Source organism: Somniosus microcephalus, chromosome 16, assembly GCF_052327205.1.
Source record: "Somniosus microcephalus isolate GS21.2 chromosome 16, FLI_Smic_1.0, whole genome shotgun sequence".
In the NCBI taxonomy this organism is placed as follows: Eukaryota; Metazoa; Chordata; class Chondrichthyes; order Squaliformes; family Somniosidae; genus Somniosus; species Somniosus microcephalus.
The window spans coordinates 45750963-45765528 of NC_141002.1; the positions used below are offsets into that span (position 1 = coordinate 45750963).

At 44.9% G+C, this 14566-nt stretch overlaps 1 protein-coding gene across 14 annotated transcripts in view; it reads right to left on the reverse strand.

Annotated features, from left to right (window-relative positions):
* The window catches only part of LOC147106116 (voltage-dependent calcium channel subunit alpha-2/delta-4-like), an 888222-nt gene that overhangs the window by 796050 nt on the left and 77606 nt on the right, over nucleotides 1-14566 (reverse strand). For 13 of the 14 annotated variants that reach the window (XR_015081361.1, XR_015081362.1, XR_015081363.1 and 10 more), the window contains one exon: nucleotides 13389-13505. Coding sequence is in view for 10 of the 14 variants with exons in the window: in XM_086008903.1 (XP_085865029.1) it covers nucleotides 13389-13505 (117 nt within the window). In the remaining 4 variants the exon portion in view is untranslated. Of the gene's footprint in view, nucleotides 1-1712; nucleotides 1920-13388; nucleotides 13506-14566 lie in introns of those variants that run through there. The other variant, XM_086008906.1, reaches the window with a different exon arrangement.

Sequence of the window (14566 nt, forward strand, 5' to 3'; positions counted from 1 at the left end):
CACCCCGATCCTCTAGCACCGGCCCAACACCCCGATCCTCTACCACCACCCCAACCCCCCACCCCAATCCATTTAACAACCTGGCCGGGCCCTGGGCAGAAAATTGGCATATAATTGTTGGGATACCAAAACCAGTGTGCTTATAATTATCACCCTTCAAGTTGTGCTCTTAAATCTGTTTCTTATTCCCCTAAACTCTTTTTGCAGGATTAGGAGACAGAAAGCTTGGTCAAAAAATGAGTTTGAAAAGATTCTTAAAGGAGGAGAGAAAAGTGGAGAAGCAAAGGGATTTAGGCAGGGAACTCCTGATAGTGGGGCTGAGACAGCTGAAGGCCCTGTCACCAACAGTGGGGAGAAGGGAAGGAGACCCACAAAAGGCCCAAGTCATAAGATCAGAATGGTGAAGATCTAAGGCTGGAGGAGATAAGGAGGGCAAGGCCAAGGAGGAATTTGAAGGTGAGGACAAGGAATATGAATTTAATATGCTGGGGGACAGTGAGAACAAAGGTGATAATGAAGGGGGCATGTCAGGGAGATCAGCAGGCAGCAGAGAATATCTGCAGACCTTGGCCTGCGTATCTGCCTCAGAACAATTGCCTCAGCCTACTCAGGTTTAGCTGGGAGTCGGTTGTATGTGTTTTCCATCTGCGGCAAGGGCACCTGCAGCCAGTTTGTAACAGGAATGGCACTGATAGTAGCTGGCAACATTATGACTATCCTCAACTGTTATGCCTCCAGCTCACTCCACACTAGAATTGCAACATCAGCAAAAATGAAACTCACACATACATTAAATAGGTGACTGATGTGTCAGTCAACACGGCCAGCATTTGCATCTCCTTTCCCACTGAATAGCTGCCCAATCTCACCGCACAGCTGCATTTCCCAAATTATCTATTGGAGAGCTGTCCCACAGACTAGTCAAATGACAACCTGACATAGTCATACTCACAGAATCATACCTTTCAGCCACAAGGCACAAGTAAGGAGTGTGATGGAATATTCTCCACTTGCCTGGATGAGTGCAGCTACAACAACACTCAAGAAGCTCGACACCATCCAGGACAAAACAGCCCGCTTGATAAGCACCCCATCCTCCACCTTAAACATTCACTGCCTCCACCACTGGCGCACTGTGGCTACAGTGTGTACCATCTACAAGATGCACTGCAGTAACTCTCAAGGCTTCTTCGACAGTACCTCCCAAACCCGCGACCTGTACCACCTAGAAGGACAAGGGCAGCAAGCGCATGGGAACACCACCACCTCCAAGTTCCCATCAAAGTCACACACCATCCTGACTTGGAAATATATTGCCATTCCTTCATCATCGCTGGGTCAAAATCCTGGAACTCTCTACCTAACAGCTCTGTGGGAGTACCTTCACCACATGGACTGCTGCTGTTCAAGGTGGTTCACCACCACCTTCTCAAGGGCAATTAGGGGTGGCCAATAAATGCTGGCCTTGCCAGCAACACCCACATCCCACGAATGAATTTAAAAAAAATTGTTGCCAGTTATGGTGCCCTCTGCCAGAGTTAACCCTCTTTGTTCTCATATGAAGCAGCATTTCCAATTCATCAGCCATCAAACATGGGGTGGGGGGGTGCTCTGCCACTTGCCAACAACCTCTATTTAAGGCCTGCATTTTGGATTTTTATCCCTTACTCCTTCCTGTGAAAAAGATTTTTCGCCCCAATGCAATTACTTACCTGTTAGTGGCCTCATCCCTTTCATTTTGAACTTCTGACCCTTAAGAGCTGCATGCTTAAGTCACATTCCCTGCACAAGTTCCAAGAGGTACAGTAAGCATAATCAAATGAGATTCATGAGTTGGCCTTGCAGTATCCAGGGTGCACGTCAGGCCTTATGCAGTGACAATTAAAGAGGGTTCATTGAATCATTGAATCTGTTCATCCCTGCTCAAACAAAACACGGTTTCAATTATGAAATGAATGATTGTATCTTGAAAAATGTGTAACACAAAAAGAAATTGCGCTTAATGACATACTGGTTTGAAAGTGTCTTAGTAGTGTGATATGACAATTAATAAGGTATTTCTGTCTTTATTTCACAGAATAAAAAAAAGTAGAATTAAGATGGAAGCTGTCTTTTGCTATCCAATTTCAAAACAATTGGAGCCCTGAAACAAATTGTCTATAGGCTAGATTTGGAAATCAAGATACAGCAATTTTGATCTAGATGTTAATTAAAGTATACATGGTAAAGCATTAGCAGATGTGTGAGAGTTGGATGCTGCAGTACTTTAATTAGCATCATTAGCATAAGAACATAAGAAATAGGAGCAGGAGTATGCCATTCGGCCCTTCGAGCATGCTCCGCCATTCATTGAGATCATGGCTGATCTTCTGCCTCAACTCCATTCACTGTCCCTATTGCCATATCCCTTGATGCCCTTACTAGTCAGAAATCTATTGACTTCTTCTGTTTTGAATATACCCAATGACCGAGCCTCCACAGTCGTCTGGGGTAGAGAATTCCAAAGACTCACCACCCTCTGTGTGAAGAAATTTCTTCTCATCTCAGTCTTGAATGGCCTACCCTTTATCTTGAGGCTGTGGCCCCTGGTTCTAGATTCACCAGCTAAGGGAAACATTCTCCCAGCATCCATCCTATCAAGCCCTGTAATAATTTTGTATGCTTCAATGAGATCTCCTCTCAATCTTCTGAATTCAAGAGAATACAGGCGTAGTTTACTCAATCTCTTCTCATACGACAGTCCTGCCATCCCAGGAATCAATCTCGTGAACCTTCGTTGCACTCCCTCTATCCTTCCTTAGGTAAGGAGACCAAAATTGTACACAGTATTCCAGGTGTGGTCTCACCAAGGCCCTATATAATTGGAGTAAGACTTCTTTACTCCTGTACTCAAATCCTCTTGTAATGAAGGCCAGCATACCATTTGCCTTCCTAATGGCTTGCTGCACCTGCACATTCACTTTCAGTGACTCATGTACAAGGACACCCAGGTCCCTTTGAGCATCTGCATTCCCCAATCTTTCACCATTTAGGAAATACTCTGCCTTTCTGTTTTTCTACCAAAGTGGATAACTTCACATTTATCCACATTATATTCCATCTGCCATGTTCTCGCCCACTCACTGAGCCTGTCGAGATCCCCTTGAAGCCTCTTCACATCCTCTTCGCAACTGACACTGCCACCTAGCTTTGTATCATCAGCAAATTTGAAAATGTTACATTTAGTCCCCTCATCCAAATCATTGATATAGATTGTGAATAGCTGGGGCCCAAGCACCGATCCTTGCGGTACCCCACTAGTCACAGCCTGCCATCCTGAAAAAGACCCGTTTATCCCTACTCTTTGTTTTCTGTCTGTTAACCAAGTCTCAATCCATGCTAGTATATTACCCCCAATTTCATGTGCCCTAATTTTGTTCACCAACTTCTTGTGTGGGACCTTATCGAAGGCCTTCTGAAAATCCAGATACACCACATCTACCGGTTCCCCTTTGTCTACTCCACTAGTTACATCCTCAAAGAACTCCAATCGGTTTGTCAAACAGGATTTCCCTTTCATAAATCCATGTTGACTCTGCCCAATCTTACTATTAGTTTCTAAGTGCCCAGTTATTGCATCTTTTATAATAGATTCCAGCATTCTCCCAACTACTGATGTGAGGCGAACAGGTCTGTAGTTCCCCGTTTTCTCTCTCCCTCCTTTCTTAAATAGCAGGGTTACATTTGCTATCCTCCAATCTGCAGAAACCGTTCCAGAATCCATAGAATTTTGGAAGATGACAACCAATGCGTCAACTATTCCAATGGCCACCTCTTTCTAAATCCTAGGATTTAGGTCATCTGGTCCTTGGGATTTGTCGACTTTTAGTCCCATTAATTTTGCTAGTACTGTTTTTTTACTAATAATAATGTCTTTAAGTTCCTCATTCTCGTCACACCCTTGGTTTTCTCGTATTTCTGGGAGGTTTTTTGTGTCTTCCTCCGTGAAGACAGAAACAAAGTATTTATTTAATTTCTCTGCCATTTCCTCATTCCCCATTATAAATTCTCCCGTCTCTGACTGTAAAGGACCTACATTTACCTTCGCCAGTCTTTTCCTTTTCACATACCTATAGAAGCTTTTACAATCCATTTTTATATTTTTCGCTAGTTTGTGCTCATATTCCAATTTCCCTTTCTTTATCAATTTCTTGGTCCCCCTTTGCTGATTTCTAAAAAGATCCCAATCCTCAGGTTGACCGCTTTTTCTGGCAACTTTATAAGCTTCCTCCTTTGACTTAATACTAGCTTTAATTTCTTTTGTTAGCCATGGTTGGATCACTTTTCCTTTTGGGTTTTTATGCATTATTTCCTTGAATGTTAGCCATTGTATGTCCACCTTCATACCTTTTAGTGTAGTCTCCCAATCTACCATGGCCAACTTGTCCCTCATACCCTTGTAGTTTCCTCTGTTTAGATTGAAGAGCTTAGTTTCAGATTGGACTACATCACTCTCAAACTTAATGTAAAATTCAATCATATTATGGTCACTTGTCCCTAAAGGCCCCTTTACCACAAGATTATTGATTAGCCCTTTCTCATTACACAGTACCAGATCCAGAATAGCCTGTTCCCTGGTTGGTTCCTCCACATACTGATCCAGGAAACCATCTTGCATGCATTCCAAGAATTCGTCCTCCACACCATTAGTGGGAATTTGATTTGCCCAGTCAATATGTAGATTAAAGTCCCCATGATTACCGTATTGCCCTTGTTACATGCACTTCTAATCTCTTGATTGATACTGTGCCCTACATTACCATTACTGTTTGGTGGCCTATACACAACTCCTACCAATGTTTTCCACACTTTGCTGTTTCTTAACTCCACCCAAACTGATTCCAGTTCTACATCACGATCTGCCAAGCCAAGATCTTTTATCTCTACTATACCGATCTCATCTCTTATTAACAGCGCTACGCCACCTCCTTTGCCTTTTTGTCTGTTCTTCCTAAATGCTGGGTACCCTGGAACATTCAGTTCCCAGCTTTGGTTACCCTGCAACCATGTCTCTGTAATGGCAATTACATCATACCCATTTACTTCTATTAGTGCCATTAATTCATCCACCTTGTTGCGAATGCTATGTGCATTTAGATAAGGTGCCTTCAACTTTGCCTGTTTAATATTTTTCTGCACTTTGACCCTCTTTACTGTTGGCCTTTGTTTCTGCTCCCTACTAGTTTTGCTGACTACTTTTCTAACTTGTACTTCCAGCTTTGTTTCTCTCCGTTCTGGGCCCACACTTAGGTTCCCAGCCCCTTACAAACTAGTTTAAATCCTTTTCAACAGCACTAGCAAACCCCCCTGTGAGGATGTTGGTCCCGTTTCTGCTGAGGTGTAACCCGTCCAGCTTGTACAGGTCCCACCTTCCCCAGAATCGGTCCCAATGTCTCAGGAATTTAAATCCCTCCCTCCTGGACCATCTCTCCAGCCATGCATTCATCTGGTCTATTCTCCTATTTCTGCTCTCGCTAGCATGTGGCACTGGGAGTAATCCTGAGATTACTACCTTTTGAGGTGCTGTTTTTTAATTTATTTCCTAGCTCCCTATATTCTGCTTGCAGGACCTCGTCCCTCTTTCTACCTATGTCGTTGGTACCAAAATGGACCACGACCTCTGGCTGTTCACCCTCCCCCTTCAGAATGCCCTGCAGCCTCTCAGTGACATCCTTGACCCTGGTACCAGGGAGGCAACATATCATCCTGGAGTCATGTCTGCGGCCACAGAAACGTCTATCTGTTCCCCTTACGATAGAATCCCCTATCAGTATTGCTCTCTCACTCTTTTTCCTCCCCTCCTGTGCAGCTGAGCCACTCGTAGTGCCACGGACTTGGCTCTTGCTGCATTCCCCTGAGAAACCATCTCCCCCAGTGTAGTGTATGTACCTTGAAGAAGGAACTATATTCTGCAGCCCCTGTATACTGCAGTACCAGTAGTGACCACCCCTGTATATAAGCCTGTGCAGTAACTTTGTATAGTAGTTCCAGTTTTGTCTCCATTCAGTAAACACCTGTTATAACCAACTTCTGCACGCCGTGTCTCAATTACACACGGACATTACATTGGCGACGAACAGATCCGAACTTACCTACAGTTCTGCACCACCTCATGGGGATCCATCCCTGAAGCGAAGTTATTAGAGGTCGAAGCCAGAAGGAAGAAATCCAAAAAAAAAACACAGCAGAAACGGGCGTCGACCGTGGGCAACCGCCCTCTGATTCATCGAATTCAAAGATTTGCAGGAGAGGCTGTCGAGAGCTGGGCTTGGTTATCCAGTCTATGGTGTTCCAGCTAATCGGGCTGGTGGTAGGTAGTACACTGATCCTTCCTGGGCTGCGGCGGGCTAGAGCTCGATCGGGTGGCTTTTCAACGGGGCCGAGCAGCGTTGTTGGGAAGAGGAGAGAGAGAGAGAGGGTGGAGCATACAGGGCGCGGCCGGTGCTACGAAGCCAGGCAGCGTACAGACCCGAGAAGAGGGAGGGAAGTGTCCCATAGGGTCTGCTCTGATGACGGGAACAGTACTTAAAATAAAAGAAAAAGAAATTAGAAGCGCAGAAAGCTGCGAGGAGCTGCAGTTTGCCACGGGGACCGCGGAGAGCGGCGTTGGCAGCAGCGCGGGGGGAAGCGTGCGAAGACCATAGGGCATCGCCATCAAGGCATAAAAACATCAGCAACAGTGCTGGCAGCAGCGGAAAAGGCAGAAAGCGCGGGAGGCGCCATCTTAATCCAGCGGGGAAGAAGGCAAAGCGCGGGAGGCGCCATTTTGTTCAATCGGGGAAGAAGGCAAAGCGCGGGAGGCGCCATCTTAGATCTCCAAGATGCCGAAGACTGGAAATATCACTGCCTTCGATAATGCAATAGAAGACTGGACCACGTATGTGGAAAGAGTCGAAGTATATTGCAAGGCAAATGAAGTAGCCGATGAGAAAAAGGCATCGGTACTACTAAACTTAATGGGCGCAAGAACGTACGGCCTATTGCGGAACCTGATCACTCCAGTCAAACCGATGGCGAAGAGTTTTAACGAAATTGTTGATATCCTACAGGAACACCTAAATCCTACACCGCTGCTAATAGCAGAAAGATTTAAATTCCACAAGAGAAATCAGCATAAAGATGAGAGCAATGCTGATTACCTTACGGAACTATGCAAGCTATCAAAGCACTGCCAGTTCGGAGCAGGACTGGCAGATACCCTACGGGACAAATTTGTCTGTGGACTCCTGAGTGAAGGAACCCAGAAGAGGTTACTCTCAGAGAAAGAGCTGACGCTAGATAAGGCTTTCAGCGTGGCAGTATCGTATGAAGCAGCAGCAAGGGGAGCTGCGGAAATACAACAAAAGCCACAGGAATACGGCACCCATGAAATGACATGGGGATTTGAAAAATGATATCGCTGCGGCAGAACAACCCATGACCAGAAGGACTGCTGGTCCAAGGACAAAACATGCAGGCAATGCGGAAAGATGGGACACATTGCATGAGTTTGCAGGTCCGGGAAGAAGACTAACGACAACAAAAAGACTACTAAGGAACAGTACAGGAAAGTACAAAAGATGACGGACAGTAGTTCCGAAGACCAGAAGAGCGATAGTGAATCCGGGAACAAGAGACTAAGCTGTCTCAAACTATACAACGTAATCGCAAAAGAGGATCACCGAACCATTTGGGTCACCCTCACGACAGCAGGGTCCCAAGTCAAAATGGAATTGGATACAGGATCAGCCCTGACCGTCATGAATCGACGAGACTACGAGCGGCTATTCTCACACATACCCTTGAAAGACACATCCATTGTCTTGAAGACATATACGGGGCAGAAAGTATACCCCAGAGGGAAAATAAGGGTGCCTGTCGAATACAACGGCAAGGAAATACAGAAATTGTATCTGTACATACTGCAAGATGGTGGACCACCGTTATTGGGAAGTGAATGGATCAGAAAGATAAGTTTAGACCATTCAGGCACTGACTGTGGCTGGTAAAAAGGATGACGACGTCACACCTGGACGATTGTCAAAAATCTTAGCTAACGCTAAAGAGGTATTTCAACAAGGACTGGGAACTCTTAAAGGCGTAACCGCCTCGATAAAAATAGAAGAGAATACAATTCCCAAGTTTTTCAAAGCAAGACCGGTACTGTATGCAATTCGCCCAGCCGTCGAGGCAGAGCTGGAGAATCTGGAGAATGCAGGCGTGTTATCTAAGGTAGACTGGAGCGAGTGGGCGACACCCATCGTTCCTGTCATGAAGAAAACATTAAACAATAAGTCTGAGGAGCCAAGGAAGGTTCGCATCTGTGGGGACTTCAAGGTGACTGTGAACCCAGTCCTTCACACAGTACAGTATCCTCTTCCGAGGATAGAAGATATTTTCGCCTCACTATCTGGAGGGAAACGTTTTACAAAAATTGACCTAGCGCAAGCATATTTGCAGATGGAGGTTGAAGAATCCTCTAGGAAATATCTCACGATAAACACTCACAAAGGTCTTTACCAGTATAATCAACTGGTATTCGGAGTAGCATCAGCTCCGGCTATATGGCAAAGAGCGATGGAACAAGTCCTGCAAGGGATTCCGGGGACTCAGTGTTACTTGGACGACATCCTAGTGACAGGTGAAAATGACAGTGAACACCTTGCCAACCTAGAGCAGGTGCTCACTAGACTAAGAGAACATGGGCTACGAGCCAATTGCCCCAAGTGCGAGTTTTTTAAGAAACAAATATCGTATTGTGGCCACGTGATTGATGAAGAGGGGTTACATAAGTCCCCTGACAAAATTGAAGCGGTAGTTAAGGCTCCAGCGCCTGAAAATGTGTCGCAACTGAGGTCATTCCTCGGATTGGTGAATTACTACCATAAGTTTTTGCCGAATTTGTCCACAATTCTGCACCCACTGAACGCCCTGCTACAAACTGGAGTAGCATGGAAATGGAGTGATGAATGTAAGCGGGCCTTTCAGAACTGTAAAGGCCTGATCACTTCAAGAGAAGTATTGGCTCACTACAACCCATCACTACTGATAAGACTGGCGTGTGATGCGTCTCCCTACGGCGTTGGAGCGGTACTGTCACATAAATCCCTTGATGGTTCAGAGAGGCCGATAGCTTTTGCATCACGCTCGTTAACTGCAGCCGAGCGTAACTACGCCCAGATTGACAGAGAGGCCCTCAGCCTGGTGTGGGGGGTGAAGAAGTTCAATCACTACCTGCACGGACAGAAATTTACTCTACTAACTTATCATCAACCTCTTGTCTCCATTTTCAACCCTAAGAAGGGCGTCCCGATAATGACAGCACAACGGCTACAGAGGTGGTCCCTTTTCCTAGGGGCACACCAATATGACATCGAGTACAAAGGAACTGAACAGCATGGGAATGCTGATGGATTGTCGCGCCTACCGTTGCCGACGGTGGAAGAAGCACCTGCAGTGGATCCAGTGGAGATATTCCACTCGACCATAGTCGAATGTCTACCTGTGACGAATGCAAACATAGAAAAGAAAACACGAAATGACCCGACACTCTCCAGGGTCTATGATTTAACGGTGAAGGGATGGCCAGCACATGGCGAACCACTGTTGCCAGCATTCTCGCCGAGAAGAGAACAGCTGTCAGTGTGCCGAGGAACCTTGATGTGTGGATCCAGAGTAGTAATTCCACCAAAATTGAAGGATAGAGTGCTCAATGAGCTTCATGAGGGTCATCTGGGAGGGGTAAAAATGAAGAACTTAGCCAGAGCGTTTGTGTGGTGGCCGGGAATCGATAGAGAAATCGAAGAGATGACCAAGAGCTGTACAGGATGCCAGAAGGTCCAAAACGCCCCACCACAAGCCCCTCTACATCCATGGGAGTGGCCCTCATCTCCATGGCAAAGGGTACACATTGATTTAGCTGGTCCCTTTATGGACTCGATGTTTTTAATTGCGGTGGATGCACATTCAAAGTGGCCAGAGGTAATAAAAATGTCCTCAACCACCACAGAAAAAACTATCACAGTCTTACGAACCATATTCGCCAGAAATGGGCTGCCTGAACAGATTTGCTCCGACAATGGACCACAGTTTGTGTCTGAAGAGTTCCGGAGGTTCTTAAAGAACAATGGTGTTAAGCATTACACATCCGCCCCATATCATCCAGCCACCAATGGATTGGCTGAGAGGTTCGTTCAAACATTCAAGAAGGCTATCAAGGCAATGTGTAATGAAGACATACCCCTACAACACAAGGTGGATAACTTCTTGTTTGCCTACATGCGACACATGCGGTTACCAACCAAACTCCAGCCATGATGTTCTTCAATCAAAGACTGAGATGCCGCTTCGATTTGGTTAAGCCAAACATCAGAAGAGATGTGGAGAACAGGCAGTTTCAGAATATGAATAAAAGGCCAACCAGGAGTTTCAAGATAGGTCAACCAGTTTTGGCCCAGGACTACCGCACAGAGAAATGGCAGCCAGGAACGATCTGCACACGGCAAGGACCTCTAATGTATACCGTGGACGTTGGAGAGAGCATTGTAAGACGCCATGCTGACCAGATTCTAGAGTCACTGGAAAACGTCAAATCTACACCACGATCCTATACACCTGGTGATGAAACCGAAGTACCAATTGCATCTAGCTCAGAATCGGTGATATTGGAAGCAGACGAACCAAACAACGACGCTGATCCCGAATCAACTTTGCCAGAAGAACCTGATACCCCAAAGAGGTGTTATCCGGACAGAATCAGGAAGCCTCCTCAAAGACTGAATTTATAATTGATTAACTTCAGCTAATGTATATAGCAACTGTAATTGTAAATATGTTATTTAATTATTAATCGAATGTTATGTACTGTTTAGCTAAAAGGGGAGGAATTGTAGTGTATGTACCTTGAAGAAGGAACTATATTCTGCAGCCCCTGTATACTGCAGTACCAGTAGTGACCACCCCTGTATATAAGCCTGTGCAGTAACTTTGTATAGTAGTTCCAGTTTTGTCTCCATTCAGTAAACACCTGTTATAACCAACTTCTGCAGTCCGTGTCTCAATTACACACGGGCATTACACCCAGCAGTATCCAAAACAGAAAATCTGTCGGAGAGGGAAATGGACCCAGGGGACTCCTGCACTACCTTCCTAGTTCTTTTACTCTGTCTGGCAGTCACCCATTCCCTGTCTACCTGTGCACTCTGAACCTGCAGTGTGACCACCTCATTAAACGTGCTATCCACGAAGATCTCAGCCTCGCGGATGCTCCGCAGTGACTCCAGCCACAGCTCCAGCTCCAAAACCTGGATTTTGAGTATCTGCAGCTGGAGACACTTCCTGCACAAGTGTTCGCCCTGGACACCGAAAGTGTCCCTGACTTCCGACATAGCACAGGAGGAGCACTCCACGCTGCCGAGCTGCCCTGCTATGTCCTACCCTTAATTTACTCCCTTTACTTCCTTTAAATTAAAGAATATTAAATACACTAGGGGCCTTACTTCACTTTAAACACTACTTACTCTAAACTAGAGACCTTACTTTTATATCCCCTACCATTATTGTGTCACTAGTCTGCAACTTTTCACATGTTGGGGGCAATTTCAACTGCAGGCCTCTCATTTCACACCTAAAAAATGGGCAGCCAGCAATTGAAAATTGGCAGGGGATGGGGGCAGCTTGCCCGCCTGAAACAGATGGGGTGCTGTTTATATACGCAAATTGGGTTCCTACGCCAATTACGCATGTTCTGCCCATTTGTAACAGGCATTGCGCAGCCTAACCAGTGGTCCTTAAAGGGACTGCTGGAAGCTTCTCAGAAAACTGCCCAGGAAACTTAAAATTTCTTTTTGGTTCGGCCAGGAGGCGTGCTCCTGCTCCTGGTCTCAAAAAAATTCTGGCCTGACTATCAGTCCCTACAAAGCCCCTCCCAGGATCGCTTTCCCAACCCAGGCTTGGCCTGCCGGCTGGCACATCATGAGATCCAGCCAATTTTCCACCCTCCTGTGTTTCAAAATGGTTCAAGCCTCATGATGGCAAGAATGGGCGGTCTGCCAACTTCGCGCTTGTTTTGGTCAGAATTTGAAGATCACCCCCATTGTCTGATTTTAGAAGTTCTTGAACTGGTTAGTTCTAGGAATTGTCACACTGGTTTTAGTTCTGACTGGAGATATAGGGCAGATTTTCCTGTTCCCGAGCCTGTCGCTATTAAATGAAACATTTGTCGGGGTAGAGCACATGCTTGTAAGGGAGCTGACTCAAAAAATCAAGCAGAGTCCATTAGGAATGTCTGCTCCTCCTGTGCAGTCTGAAGAGATGTGCCTCCCTCTGATCATCTTTCTCCTGTGCTTGTTCATCTTCCATCAGTAAAGAGTAAATAGGAATCCATAAGGAACATGTGGTTAGTTTCTGTGAGGAGATTAAAGTTTGGACTAGGCAATACCCTTCTGCAAAAATGTTTTAAAATTGAAGTTGATCCAGAAATGCCAGATAAATGAGTAAAACTGGAGAAACACCCACAGGCAATAAAAAGTCTCATTTCCACCTTGTTCCACTGATATCGGTGACAACCGTGAGTTAAATCTGTGATTTCTGACGGATGTGGTCATCCCATCATTATGCTGTTGTTTCCATACATTCTTCAGTCTGGGGTGGGCACTTCTTAACAACCCCCGCGCTGGAATTTTCCGTGCAAAGTAAAAACGGCAAAATGTTGGTGTATTTGGGTCCTGCCTTGTTTTCTGACTCCCCACTGCTAGAATTATGCTGTTTTTGTGCAATTTAGATTCCAGTTTTAAATGAATACAGTAATTGAATCTAACAAGAGTGAAAAAATTGAAAGGTGAGGAAGAAATATGCATTTTTATAGCACCCTATCACTTCATTCAGAAATGGCCCAAAGCACTTCACAATTAAAATTTTGAAATGCACGAACTGTTGTTATGTTGCCAAACATGGCAGCCAGTTTGAGCAGAGCAACATCATATCAACAATAATGACCAGTTAATCTTTTTTTGTGGTTGAGAGAGGAATGTTGACAAGGACTCTGGGAGAATTCCTAGCACTTCTTTGAATAATTACAAGGGATTTTTAATGCCCAACTTAACCACTGTATAACATCTCATCCAAAAGACAGCAGCTTCAACAATTCAGCACTTTTGCACTAATTCTTTGCAACGTCAGCCTAGATTATGTGCTCAAAACCTAGAGTGAGGTAGAAATTTCAAACCTAGGTGCAAAATTAATTCAGGAGCTTGCTGGTAAGTTGCCTGCTTTCCCCACTGAATTGAATTACGCAACATCTGAAAGTCCCACATAGATAGAAAGAGATTGATGGGATACAGATAATGTGAGTGGAGTGAATTCGTTTGTACCTTCACTGCCTCAACTTTCCTTCCTAACATCTCTTTCATCTTCTCTCCAAACTGCATCACCAATTCCACGCCATCCACTTCTTCAATCCGTATAAAGGATTCTACATCTTTGTATTTCTAGATAGGAAGAAAAAAAATATCAGCGATGATTACAACAAACTGCAGTGAACCAAATCATCTACATATCCTAAGCATCTATTCATCAGGTGGATCCCATGGAATATTGAATGAGCAACACAGTCATGGATGTTAAATAAATATTATAGCTAATTAAAATGCCACATTTTCAGTTTACTAGTACATCTCCTGTGGCAGTGCTCACAGTGAGTTGTAGGATACATTGTTCTGAAAACTTTGAGGTGTTTATGCTATATAGTGACTGAATATGTCAAATTCCATTTTTATTAACTGGCAGACTAGGATTTTTACTAATGCTTTGGAGATTGACTTACACAACTCTATCCATTATTCTGTGAAAACTGTGAAAATGAGTTGCCTTTTATTTAATTTTTATGGCTTAGCATTTTTTAAACTGAGAATACACAGCAAGATAGATGCAACATGTACCAGTTGGAAGTAGATATCTAACATTTAGCAGTACTGGGGAGAAGAGTGGGGTTTAGCTCAATATTTACTTCTCCCACCTCTGACTGCAGCAAGTACTGCAGCACCTCACCTGGCTTACTACGATAGCACTACCACCCCACATCCTGTCATACGGAGAAGGGCAATAGTACCAATGTAATGGTAACATCATCACCTCCAAGTCACATAACATTTTGACTTCATCATATATCACTGTTTTATCGCCATCACTGAGTCAAAATCCTGGAACTCCCTAACTAACAGCAGTGTGGGAGCACCATCACCACAAAGTCTGCAGCGGTGAAGCAAGGCCCACTATCGCCTTCTTGCAGCAGTTAAGGAAGGGCAGTAAATGTGGCCATGCCCACAGCACCTACATTCTGGAAACAAATATGAAAACAAAGCTGTACTTGGGGGCATTCCTTTGCTTTGGTAGAAATGGGAAAATCCTGAGTTTGGTAACAATGGGGCGTGGTCCTGGCTTTGGTAGAACTGGGGAATAGTCCTGGGTTTGACTGAATTGAGGGGTGGTCCTGGAGTTTGAAAGTACTACAATGAGGCTGCTGGTTTGGCATCACTGCAGAGGGGGAATT